Source organism: Cibotium barometz, chromosome 15 (genome assembly GCF_041138505.1).
Source record: "Cibotium barometz isolate CiBa-2024 chromosome 15, ASM4113850v1, whole genome shotgun sequence".
Lineage (NCBI taxonomy): Eukaryota > Viridiplantae > Streptophyta > Polypodiopsida > Cyatheales > Cibotiaceae > Cibotium > Cibotium barometz.
In genome coordinates, this window is record NC_141060.1 from 43,212,179 (window position 1) to 43,224,076 (window position 11,898).

Here is an 11,898-nt window from a genome sequence, read left to right on the forward strand (position 1 = left end):
TCTAATCATGTTTTGATTGACCCTCATCTCATCATTAGCTTCCTAATCATGCTTTCATTATGTCTTTAACCATTTGCTTTAATCATTTGCTTTCATTATGTCTTTAACCATTTTGATTACTCTCTCCACACCTATCCAATGGCCTTGCTTTAACTTGTGGGTCGCTTCCCCAGCTTCAGGGGGCACATGCGTAGCATCCAAATGGTGCATCACAGCCGATAATAGAAAATCAATAGTTACTTGTGTTTTTAGGGGAAATAACAATGGAGACTTCATCAAGGCATTGTAGTCTAATTCCTCATAGCCTTGAGGGTTATTGATGATGGCAAACAAGATGGTGCAGTTAGTTCTACATTTGGAGGATAATAGTAGTTAGATGCTTAAATTGCTCTAGGCACTCCAACAGAAGTGACTCTAGAAATATAATGACTAAGGCTTGCTAATTTTGCTTAATGTTGTGTTAAAGGCCTTGAACCTCATCTAGATACACTACTGTAACATTGTCTTGAAGAACTTGGGAAGAATATTTGAGGAGGGCCCTCAATTGTGTGCTCCAAGTGGGCTCAATTTTTTATCCCCAAAAATTGTGAGTTAAATTGCTATGTGGTGATTAAAGTTGGCTTATTAACCCTTGATTATTAGGCTAATCAAAAGGGGCTAGAGATGCCTTCTAACTATGAGTCATCAAATTCTAAAGCACATTAAGCCAAGGGAGAGAATCAAGAAAGTAAAGAAGTCTAAAACTAAAACAAAACCATACTATTATGATTATGCAAAGAATTTATGTCAAAATTTCTTGCCAACATGCACTTGTATAGTGATGGGGCCTTTCAGCATCTCTTGAGACTCTTTGGGAGGGTTTAGACACTCCCCTTGGATTGATTGTCCAAGTGGTTAAGACCTACCTGAATCATGTCTAACACATTCAAGCAGCATGATAAGTTTGAGGGAAACGGTTTCCAACACATGGTAAACCAAAATCAAGTTTACACTGACGAGGAAAGGACTATGGGGTGTCACAAATGGCAAGGAGAGAATGCCCACCTCTAAGGAGGATAAGGCCATTTGGATAAGCATGGATGAAAAGACACTGGTAATCGTTTTTAAAGAACTTCTATAACACCATGTTTGACAAACATTTTTGGTCTTCAGAGTTAATTTCCAAGTCTTCTTGGGGCCTATTTCACCAAATCATTGGAAGAAATAGGGGATGTATCTAGTATGGTGCATAGTATATTTAGCCCAAACTTTGATTATGAGGATATTTGTCTGCAAGCATGTAACCTAGTTAGTAAAGAATATGATTCTCTGGGCATGTTCTTGAGATTTGTCTACAAGCATGTAACATAGTTAGTAAAGAATATGATTCTTTAGGCATGTACTTGAGATTTAATCCCACTAGCTACTATAGTCGAAAGTGCAAAATGGTTATAGTTATCATGCAAAAAATAACCTCTAAAATAATTAATAATTTGAGGATATGAAGCTAGAGGCCTCTTTGCCTCTTCCTTATCATTTTAGGGTTTGGGATGTAACTGTTTAAAATTGAATAAGGTCAACTCTACTACAATTATAGAATAAGGTGGAGAAGTAGAATGCTGAAGCATGTGATAGAAAACTTTGAATAGCCAACCCATTTTAGGGCCTTTGTAAAAATTATTTAGCATTCAAGCCTATAAGGTTAAACCATTTTTGGGAACAAAATTCATAGATTTGGCATGGGTGCCCTTTTATTGGCGCTCCTACCTTAGAGACAAAATGATCTCTTCACTTTTATACCATATAGAGAATGTTTGAACCTTGTCCCAAATCTCTTTGAAGTTGCAAATGAGATGTTTCCAAAAACAATCACGCACATGGTGATGCTCGGGTCTATAAGAATCTATCCTCCATGGTCTAATAATCTCCAAGGTTGTGTCCATTTGCAATGAATTTATGTGTTTATGGGTGATGAAGATTAAGTGCAAAGCACTAGGAAAATAAAAAATTGCTTTAAGTATCAAGAATTAGATATCCCTTTTAAATTTGCTATGAGTTTCTCAATTGAACTTTGATGCTTTTTCTCTGTAGATTAATCCTTGAATGATGTAAAATTTTCATATGCAATCTTTTATGAAGACAACTCTTCCTTACTTCAAATGGCCTCCTAAAAATAACATTAACAAGGTTGCATGAAGTCAAAAAGTGAGACTCTTGTGTTTGGTTACCATAAATTGGCAAAAACAACCACCTTGTAAGGAATCAAAACAAGAGCATGGTTTTCAAGAATTTTATTGACCTTTACCACACTTTAATCAACGACTCCAAAATTTCTAGCAATGGTTCATTGTTTAAAAAATAACTTGGCTAAAAATAGCATGAGGCTTGAATTAGAAAATGGGTTTTGCAAGGAAAAATGTACAAAAAGGAGTAAAAAATGATACACACATTTTGTTCCACACTTATTCAAGGGATATGAGGTGGTGAAATAGGCCCCAAGTCTTGGGATATGAGGTGGTGAAATAGGCCCCAAGAAGACTTGGGGCCTATTTCACACATTTTGTTCCACACTTATTCTAGGGATATGAGGTGGTGAAATAGGCCCCAAGAAGAATTGTAAATAAACTATGAAGACCGTAATTTTTTGTCAAACATGGTGTTATAGAAGTTCTTTAAAACATGAAATAGGCCCCAAGAAGACTTGGAAATTAACTATGAAGACCACAAATTTTTGTCAACAAACATGGTGTTGTTGAAGTTCTTTAAAACATTTTAAAGAACTTCAATAACATCGTGTGGTCTTCATAGAGTTAATTTCCAAGTCTAAAAGCATCAAAGTTCAATTGAGGAACTCATAGAAAATTTAAAAGGAATATCTAAATCTTGATACTTAAAGAAATTGTTGATTTTCCTAGTGCTTTTTGCATTCAATTGTCTCCACTCATGAACACATAAATTCATTGCAAATGGACACAAACTTGGAGATTATTAGACCATGGAGGTTAGATTCTTAAGACCCTAGCATCACCATGTGCTTGATTTTTTTTGAAAAAATCTCATTTGCAACTTCAAAGAGATTTGGGACAAGGTTCAAGAGATCATTTTGTCTAAAAGGCAGGAGGGCCAATAAAAGGGCATCCATGCCAAATCTATGATTTTTTTCCCTAGTAATATTGGTTTAACCTTACAAGCTTGAATGCTAATTAATTTTAATAAAGGTCATGAAATGGGTTGGATTATTCAATGTTTTCTATCTTATGTTTTAGCATTCTACTTCTCCACCTTGTTCTATAATTGCATTAGCTCACCTTATTTAAATTTAAATAGTTACATCCCTGCTAACCCATTCCTAGGGTTAACAAGAGCTACCACCATTATCTTACATTAAGGAGTCAAGGTCGATACACGAAAGGGTCATACATTCAAGATATGAAGCAATGGTGTCCAAAGCTACAACTTGGATGGGCGCCCGTAATCGTGTGACAGAATACGTAAGACGGTTCCTGCTTTAAGAGCATGTGGTATTATACGAGTAGTCATTGTAATAGCCTTAGGCCTCTTATGAGCCTAAAGTACCCAGTTGGCCACAGTTCAAGTGAATGTAAACACGTATGGCCATGTATATAAGTAAATTTCTCTCATAATACAATATACTCTCCCATTGTGCATTGCTCTTGCTAATCCTCTTACTAATCTCTCTCCCTAATGCATGCTAGTGAGTGTGTGTGAGTGAAGTGAGGTGAGAGAAGGGACGAGTACCCGTAGTGAAACATGGCGGTGTGAGAACCCTCGCAGGAGGTGCGATGGAATTGCTTCTCAAGGATTTGTAGAGCTTGGAGACCTCAAGGGTTACGAGCTCGGCCATTAGAAAGATCCTCACGACAGTTGTGGTTCACCAGGTAATCTCTTGTTGGATGTGTTTCAACGGGGGTTAGGGTGAGCCATAACATTTTTGGCACCACTACCGGGGAGCCACCCCTTGGTTTTTTCCATCTTTTTTCCTCTGATCTACACATTATCCATTGCCCATTATCTTGATTAATGGTTTCCCATGAAAAAGATGTGCATTTGATGGTGATTTGATGGTGATTTGGTGTAGAATAGCTCATTTTTTTATTTTTGTAAAGAATGCTTTTTTCCTAATTTTTAGCTTAATTTGTTGTTTTTGTTGTTGTTAATGTAGTTTTTCATGTTCTTAGGACTTGCACATAGAGTGTATTAGGTTTAGTTTGCATCCATTACATTAAACAATGCAATAGAATGCATTTTTAGTGATTGTTAGCTCTCTTTAGTGTTAAACATAGAACTAAAATCATTAATTTTAGCTTAATTTGTGTGTTTTTTGTTGAAATTGTTTGCATTAGAGTGTTAGCAAGCATTAAGAGTAGCTTTATCTCTCAAAAAATTTCTCAAAATCATTAAAAAATCCTTGAATTCGATTAATTTCTCTTAATGGACTGGTTTTTGTCATTAAGAGTAATTAATCCACTTCCACTATATCAACCCACATAGAACAGGCTTCCTTGAGACTCCTATTAACATCAAAAGTAGGGTCAAATGGCATTGCATGCACCAGTTTGGTACCTGTGAACAGTGGGGCCATCACAAACAGGTCGACAACATTCTGTCCTTTAACGAACAGTACATTGAAGAATCATTTTTCCAAGATAAAATACTTGAGATGACTTTTTCATGAAAGATCTTGTCCTGTAGCCATTTCCCTACCTTAGCTAGGTGGCTTCTCCACACAGAATAGAATTGCACTACACATGGAGAACATAAAAAATCTGCCTTTTGACCCCAAATCTGATAGGATGTTAACGCATACCTTGCCACTGCACAGGTTTTCTTGACGGTCTTGGGCATGCAAACATGAGGAGATCCAGTCTTGTTGTCGCTTCTTCGAGATGCTTTCACCTTCCTGCTCCTCCCATTGCCTCTTCATCTCCTCAGTCTCAATGAAGGAGCTAAAATTATGGCAACGTGTAGTGAGGGTGTCCTAGGAATTTAATTCGCACGTGGTAGTGCATGCAGTGGTATGCGTTGAGGGGGTGTCGAGCGGTGGCTAGTGCACGCCTTGTGCATGCAAGAGTTGATAGGATGGTGGGTGATTGGGATCAGTTGGAAGAGTCGAGAGATGGTGGATGGAGCGACTTGGAATCGACTTGGAATCGGAAGAGGAGGTGTCCACCAATACTTTTAAAGACACCCCTTTATCCCTTTTAAAAAAAAAGAAAAGGGGGCGGTTATATTATATTAGACACAGCCCTTTATCCTTAAATAGAGGTGTGTACATGGAAGTGTAGGCTTGCTTGAATAGTATACGATACGATCGAAATATGATCGATGACTGACTATCAGACTCTCTCTGTCTCTCTCTCGATCCTCTCTCAAAACAGAGAGGGAGAATTAGCAGTTTTCAGTGTCCTGATCTCTCTCTCTCTCTCTCTCACACACACACACACACGGAGAGAAGGTGTTCTGGGCGATGGCGGATGGATAGAGGGGGGAGAAAAACTGAAGGAAGAAGTAGCTCCATGGACTTGGGGGGCTGTCGGGGGACGGGGCTTGTGCAGGGGTGATGAGGGATGCTGGAGGTATAAAGCGAGAAGTTGGGTGGGGGTGTGGCGGGGGGCGCAGCATTAAGTTGTAAACCTTATTAAGCTGAAAACGGGACTATCCAGATTGTCGAGGCAAGCCTTCCCACACTCCAGATTTCGTTTATGCACTTCAGTAGAAAACTATGTTGAATTGGAGGGTTTCATCTAAAGCTATGTTAACAGGAATGGTAACTTGGAAATCCCTCCCTTGAGGGAGGAGACAGCTTTGATGATATGGAAGCCATTACAAAGGTCAGTTTGAGCTCTGAATTGTATGTGGAGGCATCCAATCCATCACATCATCTAGAAAACAGTTGCCTGAAGATGCTCTTTATAGATGATGCCCCTACTTTCAAACAGATGGCCGATTTGCCTTCTGTGGAGAGCTTCACTTTCATGTTGCAGAAGTGCAGGAAAAAGAAAAGCCTACAACATGCCAAGAACATATATGTCTACATTTGTGATAATGGGCTTGAAGGTCATCTTGCACTTGAGAACTTTCTCGTTCCAATGTTTGTGGAGTGTGGGAGCATGTTGAATGCTCAACAGGTGTTTGAAAAATTGCTTCATCCGAACGAGTATTCCTGGAGCTCTCTCATACAAGGCTATGTTGAATGTGGAGAATTTCAACGTGCTCTCCATTTGTATCAGAAAATGCAGGAGGATTCGATAAGCCCAAATAAATATATTTTTATTGCAGCACTTAAAGCTTGTGTCAGGCTGATGTGCATGAAACTAGGGCAAGAGTTGCATATTGAGATTTCCAAGGAGGGATATGAGAGGGATCTTTTCGTTGGGAGCACTTTGGTGGATATGTATGCCAAATGTGGCTCACTAGCAGAAGCGCAAGACATCCTTCAGGAGCTGCCAGTTCGGGATGTAATCTTGTGGACAACACTTATTGCAGGTTATAGCGAACAGGGTCTTGGTGAGGAAGCTCTGAAATGTTTAGAACAGATGCAACTGGATGGTGTTTCTCCAGATGCTTTCGCTTTTGTTTGTGGCTTGAAAGCTTGTGGCAGCATAGGAGCTTTAGGCAGGGGTCGAGAATTACATGCGGATATAGCAGACAGGGGTTTCAAAAGAGATCCTTTTGTTGCTAGCACATTGGTGGACATGTACGCCAAATGTGGCTCGCTTGTAGAAGCACAGGAGGTGTTTGATGAGATGCAAGTACGAGATGTTGTCTCGTGGACTACATTAATAGGAGGATATGCTGAACAAGGGCTTGGGGAGGAAGCATTGGCTTGCTTTGAACAGATGCAAATAGATGGTGTGTTGCCAGATGCCATCACACTCGTTTGCAGTTTGAAAGCTTGTGGCAGTGTAGGAGCGCTAGAAAAAGGTAGAGAAATACATGATCAGGTAAACAAATGCGGATGTGAAGGGGATGCTTTTGTGAACAACATGTTGGTTGACATGTATGCTAAATGTGGCTTACTGTCAGAAGCTCACCACGTGTTTGAAAAAATGGCAGAAAGTGATGTCATTACTTGGAACACGTTAATTGCAGGATATGCTGAACAGGGTCTTGGTGAGGAAGCATTGAGCTGTTTAGAACGGATGCCGTCAGAGAGCATTTGTCCAGACGCTGTCACATTCCTTTACTGTGTGAAAGCTTGTGCTAGCATAGGTGACAGAGACAGGGGCCAATATATTCACAGTGAGATTGTCAAGCATGGGTTTGAAAATGATCCATTTCTTGGAAATACTTTGGTGATTATGTCAGCCAAATGTGGCTTACTTGCAGAAGCAAGGAAAGTTTTTGATGGTTTGCTTGTTCGGAATGTAGTCTCATGGAATGCTTTGATCGTAGGATATACTGAGCTAGGCCTAGCTGAGGAAGCACTGAAGTGTTTGGAACAAATGCGACTAGAGGGTGTTTCTCCAGATGCTGTCACATATATCTGCAGCTTAAAAGCTTGTGGCAGCATAGGAGCTATAGCCAAGGGGAGAGCAATACATGCTGAGATTGCCAAAAAAGAAAACCAAGGTGGTCTGTCATCTGGGAACACCTTAATGGTTATATATGGCAAGTCTTTGTCACAGACTGGAGTAATCCTTGCAACGGCTCTCATTCACATGTATGCCAGATGTGGGAGCATGGTTGATGCCGAATTGGTGTTCAATGCAATGCCCAAAAGGGACCTTGTGATATGGAATTCATTGATTACAGCATATGCCCTGCAAGGTAAGAGTGAACGTGTTTTCCCTTTGTTTGATAAGATGATGGGTGAAGGCTCCACACCTAATGATGTAACCTTTCTTGCTGTGCTCACTGCATGCAGTCATGCAGGTCTACTCGATAAGGGTGAGGAGTACTTTGAGTCTATGACCAAAGAGTATGGCATCACTCCAACAATTAAGCATCACAATTGCATGATTGATCTCCTGAGTCGTTCTGGCCAACTTGACGAGGCTGTGGCTGTAATGGAGGAGATGCCCGTGCAACCTGACCTTGTTTTGTGGAGTACAATGTTGAGTGCTTGTAAAAAGTGGGGTAACATAGAGATTGGAAGACAAGCATTTGAAGGTGTGGTGAGATTGGATAAACATCATCCTGCAGCATTTGTCTCAATGTCCAATATATATGTGGATGGAGGAGACTATGAAAACGGAGGCATAAAGGAACACCGGTGACATTTGGCAGGTGGGTGATGCAAATTGAGCTCCCTTGATTCGCCAGTCTAGGGCACTAACTAGCCATTTCCAAGGCCTGATGTCTTTCGTACTAATCAAGACGATTAGAAAGAGAGGCCTATTTGACTGCTTGGGCCAAATTAATGTGCTACTGTTGCACCATGTCTCCGTGAAAAGATGTGTGCTTGGATGAGTTAAACAGGATGGGTGCTGACCATCTAGTAGGACTTACATAAATGGTAAGTTGCATCTCTTCATGTCAAGCACCAATACAAGATTACAATCACCTCACAGGAAGTAAAAACAGAATTGAACCGGATGTTGAGATAAAACTGAAGCTATACAAGCTACCTGTATGAAGGAGATAGCAGACAAAGGCTAGCCACAAGCAAGAGAGTCACATATGCCATATAAGCAATGAAGGGTTACTACAACCATGAGATGCACATAGAATTTAAATTGTTGCTTGCGGTCTTCATCATTTAACTTGGCCAAGGAGTATCCTCGGCCTAGCTCCTGGCTGATTTCGGCATCTGGTGTATCTGCTGTTGTGATGCTTTCAGCGGGAAATTTTGGGCTTTTGCGACCTCCTGTTACTGAAATATTTGCATCTGGGATTGTCTGTACTGTGTAGCCAGCAGTAAGCGAGGCTAGTTCTTCTTCTATAAATATGTTCTTGTGCAATTCTGCCCATGGCAGGCTTGCAAATTCTTTTAGCCCTGTCTTCTCCAGCCAGGCCAAATGTTTCAAGCTGCTGAGGTCGAGTAGGGTGTTGGGAGGCTCGGAACCAACCATGCGTCCGGCCATGATGGAAACTGCCTTAGGTCGAAGTGAGCGCTTTCACAGAAGGAAGAGACCTAATGCACTTGCAAGATGAGTAATGCAGCAGAGAAGCAAATGAAGGCAGAGACTTACCCAAGTTTTTTTTCTGTATCATCTGGAGCCATTGTGGGGATTGTGCAGGATCGCCTTCATGACATGGTCCCTTGATGTTGATGTGACCCTTCATGGTGAAGATCATGCCTCGATGTGTGTACAGGGATGATCTTGCCCGGTGAGGGGATCAAAACGATCTTTTGCCTTTGGTATGATGAGGGTACGTGGCCAAGAGATCTTGCAATAAATGTGATGGCCCCAAGATGTGACCGTAATAATTTCTCATGCAAGCTCCACCAATGAGTGCCAACTGTTCTTGACCAGAAACCGAAGCATCATGAGCTGGAGCCAACAATCTTGATTGTAACAACTTCTACAATGGGTTTCATGGGAGAGAATAGGAGGAATGCTAGGTGGGGAAGTGGGGGTTGACATACTTAGGAGAATACAGTGAGTCTAGTAGCAGAGGCATGTGAGAATCGCCCGAGGCACTGCTGTATTCTGGTATTCATGTTATTCCTACCATGTATGTACTGTCTAGATTAACAATACAATGGTCAATCAAGGTGTATGTTGTACTGTGTTGTTAAGTTCATTTAACTCAGTTTACATGCATGCTTCTACCACTAGTAGGCTTTCTGGAAGGTGGTCTGCACTCTTATTGTCTGGATTACTGGTCTGTACTCTAGTTGTTGGATTAACTTCCAGACGTTCCGGCGAAATGCAGTCGGTATGGTCCCCTTACTCTATATTGCACATAGTTGGATAGCATGGCTAGGGGATGCCGGCTATGTGGTCTAGAACCACTTAAGTGTTGAGTCTTGACGATCTTGTTGGGGAACATTCTGTCTCGCTCGGAGGAATTAGCTAGCCGAGAGGATGACTGCTACAAATTAGACGCTGTGAATTAGAATGATCTTGCCAGTATTTCGGAGAGAGTGCATGTGTTGATTCCTTCTCCGTTTCTTACTATATTTGACCTTGGTGACATCAGTTCGGTGCTTTGGACTGTGATGTTCACTGCTATGTCTGTCTGTACGGATCGCAAGTGTTGGTTCTAGTATAAACATCTGCACTATACTTTAAGGCGGACTGGGGATCATAATGGGTCAGATTTGGATGATCCGAATTCTCTTCAGAGGTCGGATTTGGCTGCTGCTGTTGGTCCTCGGATCCGATAGAAATAAGGCTTTAATCGAAACCCGACAACTATTTGGGGGAGTGTCACCCCATCCGGAGAGGCCAGTTGAAATGTACCCTGACCTTGGACAGTCACAATTTGATATGGACCTGTCCATTTGAGCCTTATCTTCCTAGGATGTGGACCCATTTTGGAATTGATCAACAGTACCCAGTCTCCTTGGAAGATTTGTACTTGGTGTTTCTGTCCACCCATGCCTTCCTTCTTCTCTGCACGATTTTTACCGAGAGAGCACTTTTCTCTCTATCCTCCAGCGTTAGAAGTTGTTCCAATCTATTGTCAAAACCCCAAAGGATCACCTCGTAGAACGCTCCTGGTACAAGACTCGAAACCTGCAAAACAAACCAAGCAAGCAACGTGAAGGGGGTGCAGGCCTGACTCACCTCCCAACCTTGACAACCGTGGGCAAGCCCACAAGTCTTGGCTGTCTCCACCGAGCCTCGAGCTGAGCTAACTAGTTGAACATACCAACCAATCTCTACCTCGTGACGTCCCATACCGCCACGAAGCTACCCACGCGGGCCTCCAGGCTGCTGCTGGGCCTTGGTTGCATAAAGCAGGTGCATGTCTACACTAGTCCAGGCTCCTGACCATAGAGCTCTCACAAAGACACGCGAGACTCCATGCACTATTGACTAACCTTGGCCACCCTTTATAGGCTCTTAGCCGGACACCGGCGTCCACACTTGGGCACCCACCCGTCCATACTTGGGTGCCCACCCGTTAGTCTATCCCTAGCCCAGCTCTCCAATCAGCCTGCCTAACTCCAAGCTTCCCCAAGCCTCGAAGCTAGTCTTGTGTGCGTGTAGCACACGGTAGATACACACTGTGCACATGACACACTTCCCTTCCTCTAAGAGCTCACTAAAAACCTAGGGTAATCCCTCTGAAGGGTAGTCAATGTCTCCCATGTAGCGTCCTCCTCAACATGATCCTTCCACTTGATCTTGTATTCCGTGAGAAGTGTATTGCGCAACCGTCTTTCACGAAATCCAAGAATCTTTTCCGATTTGTGTGAAACAAATGTCATGTCCTCGACATCTATGATTTCTTGAGGAGTAACTAACGGGTCTGTTCCACCCAGTACTTCCTTAAGTCTACTGACATGAAATACGGGATGAACTTTCACATGAGAAGGCAAATCCAATTCATATGCGACTGAACCAATCCGTCGTGTAATACGAAATGGTCCATAGTATCTAGGAGATAATTTTGGAGATCAACCTGTCCGTAAAGTCTCGGAATCTTTCGGAACTCACAAATACACCATCATTCCTTCAAAGAACTCTCTGGGTGAACGATGTCTATTAGAATAAAATCTGTCTCTATCTTGAGCACTTCTAATAGATTCCTTCGCAACTTGTAACATTTCTTGCATATCTTGCAGAAAATTACGTGCTGCATCATGCTGAAGTCCTGAAAATCCCACTGTAACAGGTGATCTAGGTTGAAAACCATACATAAGCAGAAAAGGACTAAAACATGTACTCGTATGCTTAGTACTATTATATGCAAATTCTAAAATAGGAAGATAATTCTCCCATGAACTCTGTCTTTTAGAGACATAAGCTCGAAGCATATCCTCCAAAATCTGATTCACTC

The 11,898-nt window shown here is 41.7% G+C and overlaps 1 protein-coding gene across 2 annotated transcripts; it reads left to right on the forward strand.

Moving 5' to 3' along the window:
- Positions 1-5,269: 5,269 nt before the first annotated feature.
- Positions 5,270-9,671, forward strand: LOC147631333 (pentatricopeptide repeat-containing protein At4g13650-like). Of its 2 annotated transcripts, XM_086809724.1 has the most exons (2): positions 5,270-7,770; positions 7,868-9,671. In XM_086809724.1, exons 1-2 carry the CDS (start codon positions 5,814-5,816, stop codon positions 7,912-7,914), a joined length of 2,004 nt encoding a protein of 667 aa, XP_086665850.1. In that variant the 5' UTR covers positions 5,270-5,813; the 3' UTR covers positions 7,915-9,671. The 2 variants fall into 2 exon arrangements, with proteins under 2 accessions (XP_086665850.1, XP_086665849.1); XM_086809723.1 differs by having other exon boundaries at positions 5,307-9,671.
- Positions 9,672-11,898: the final 2,227 nt, after the last annotated feature.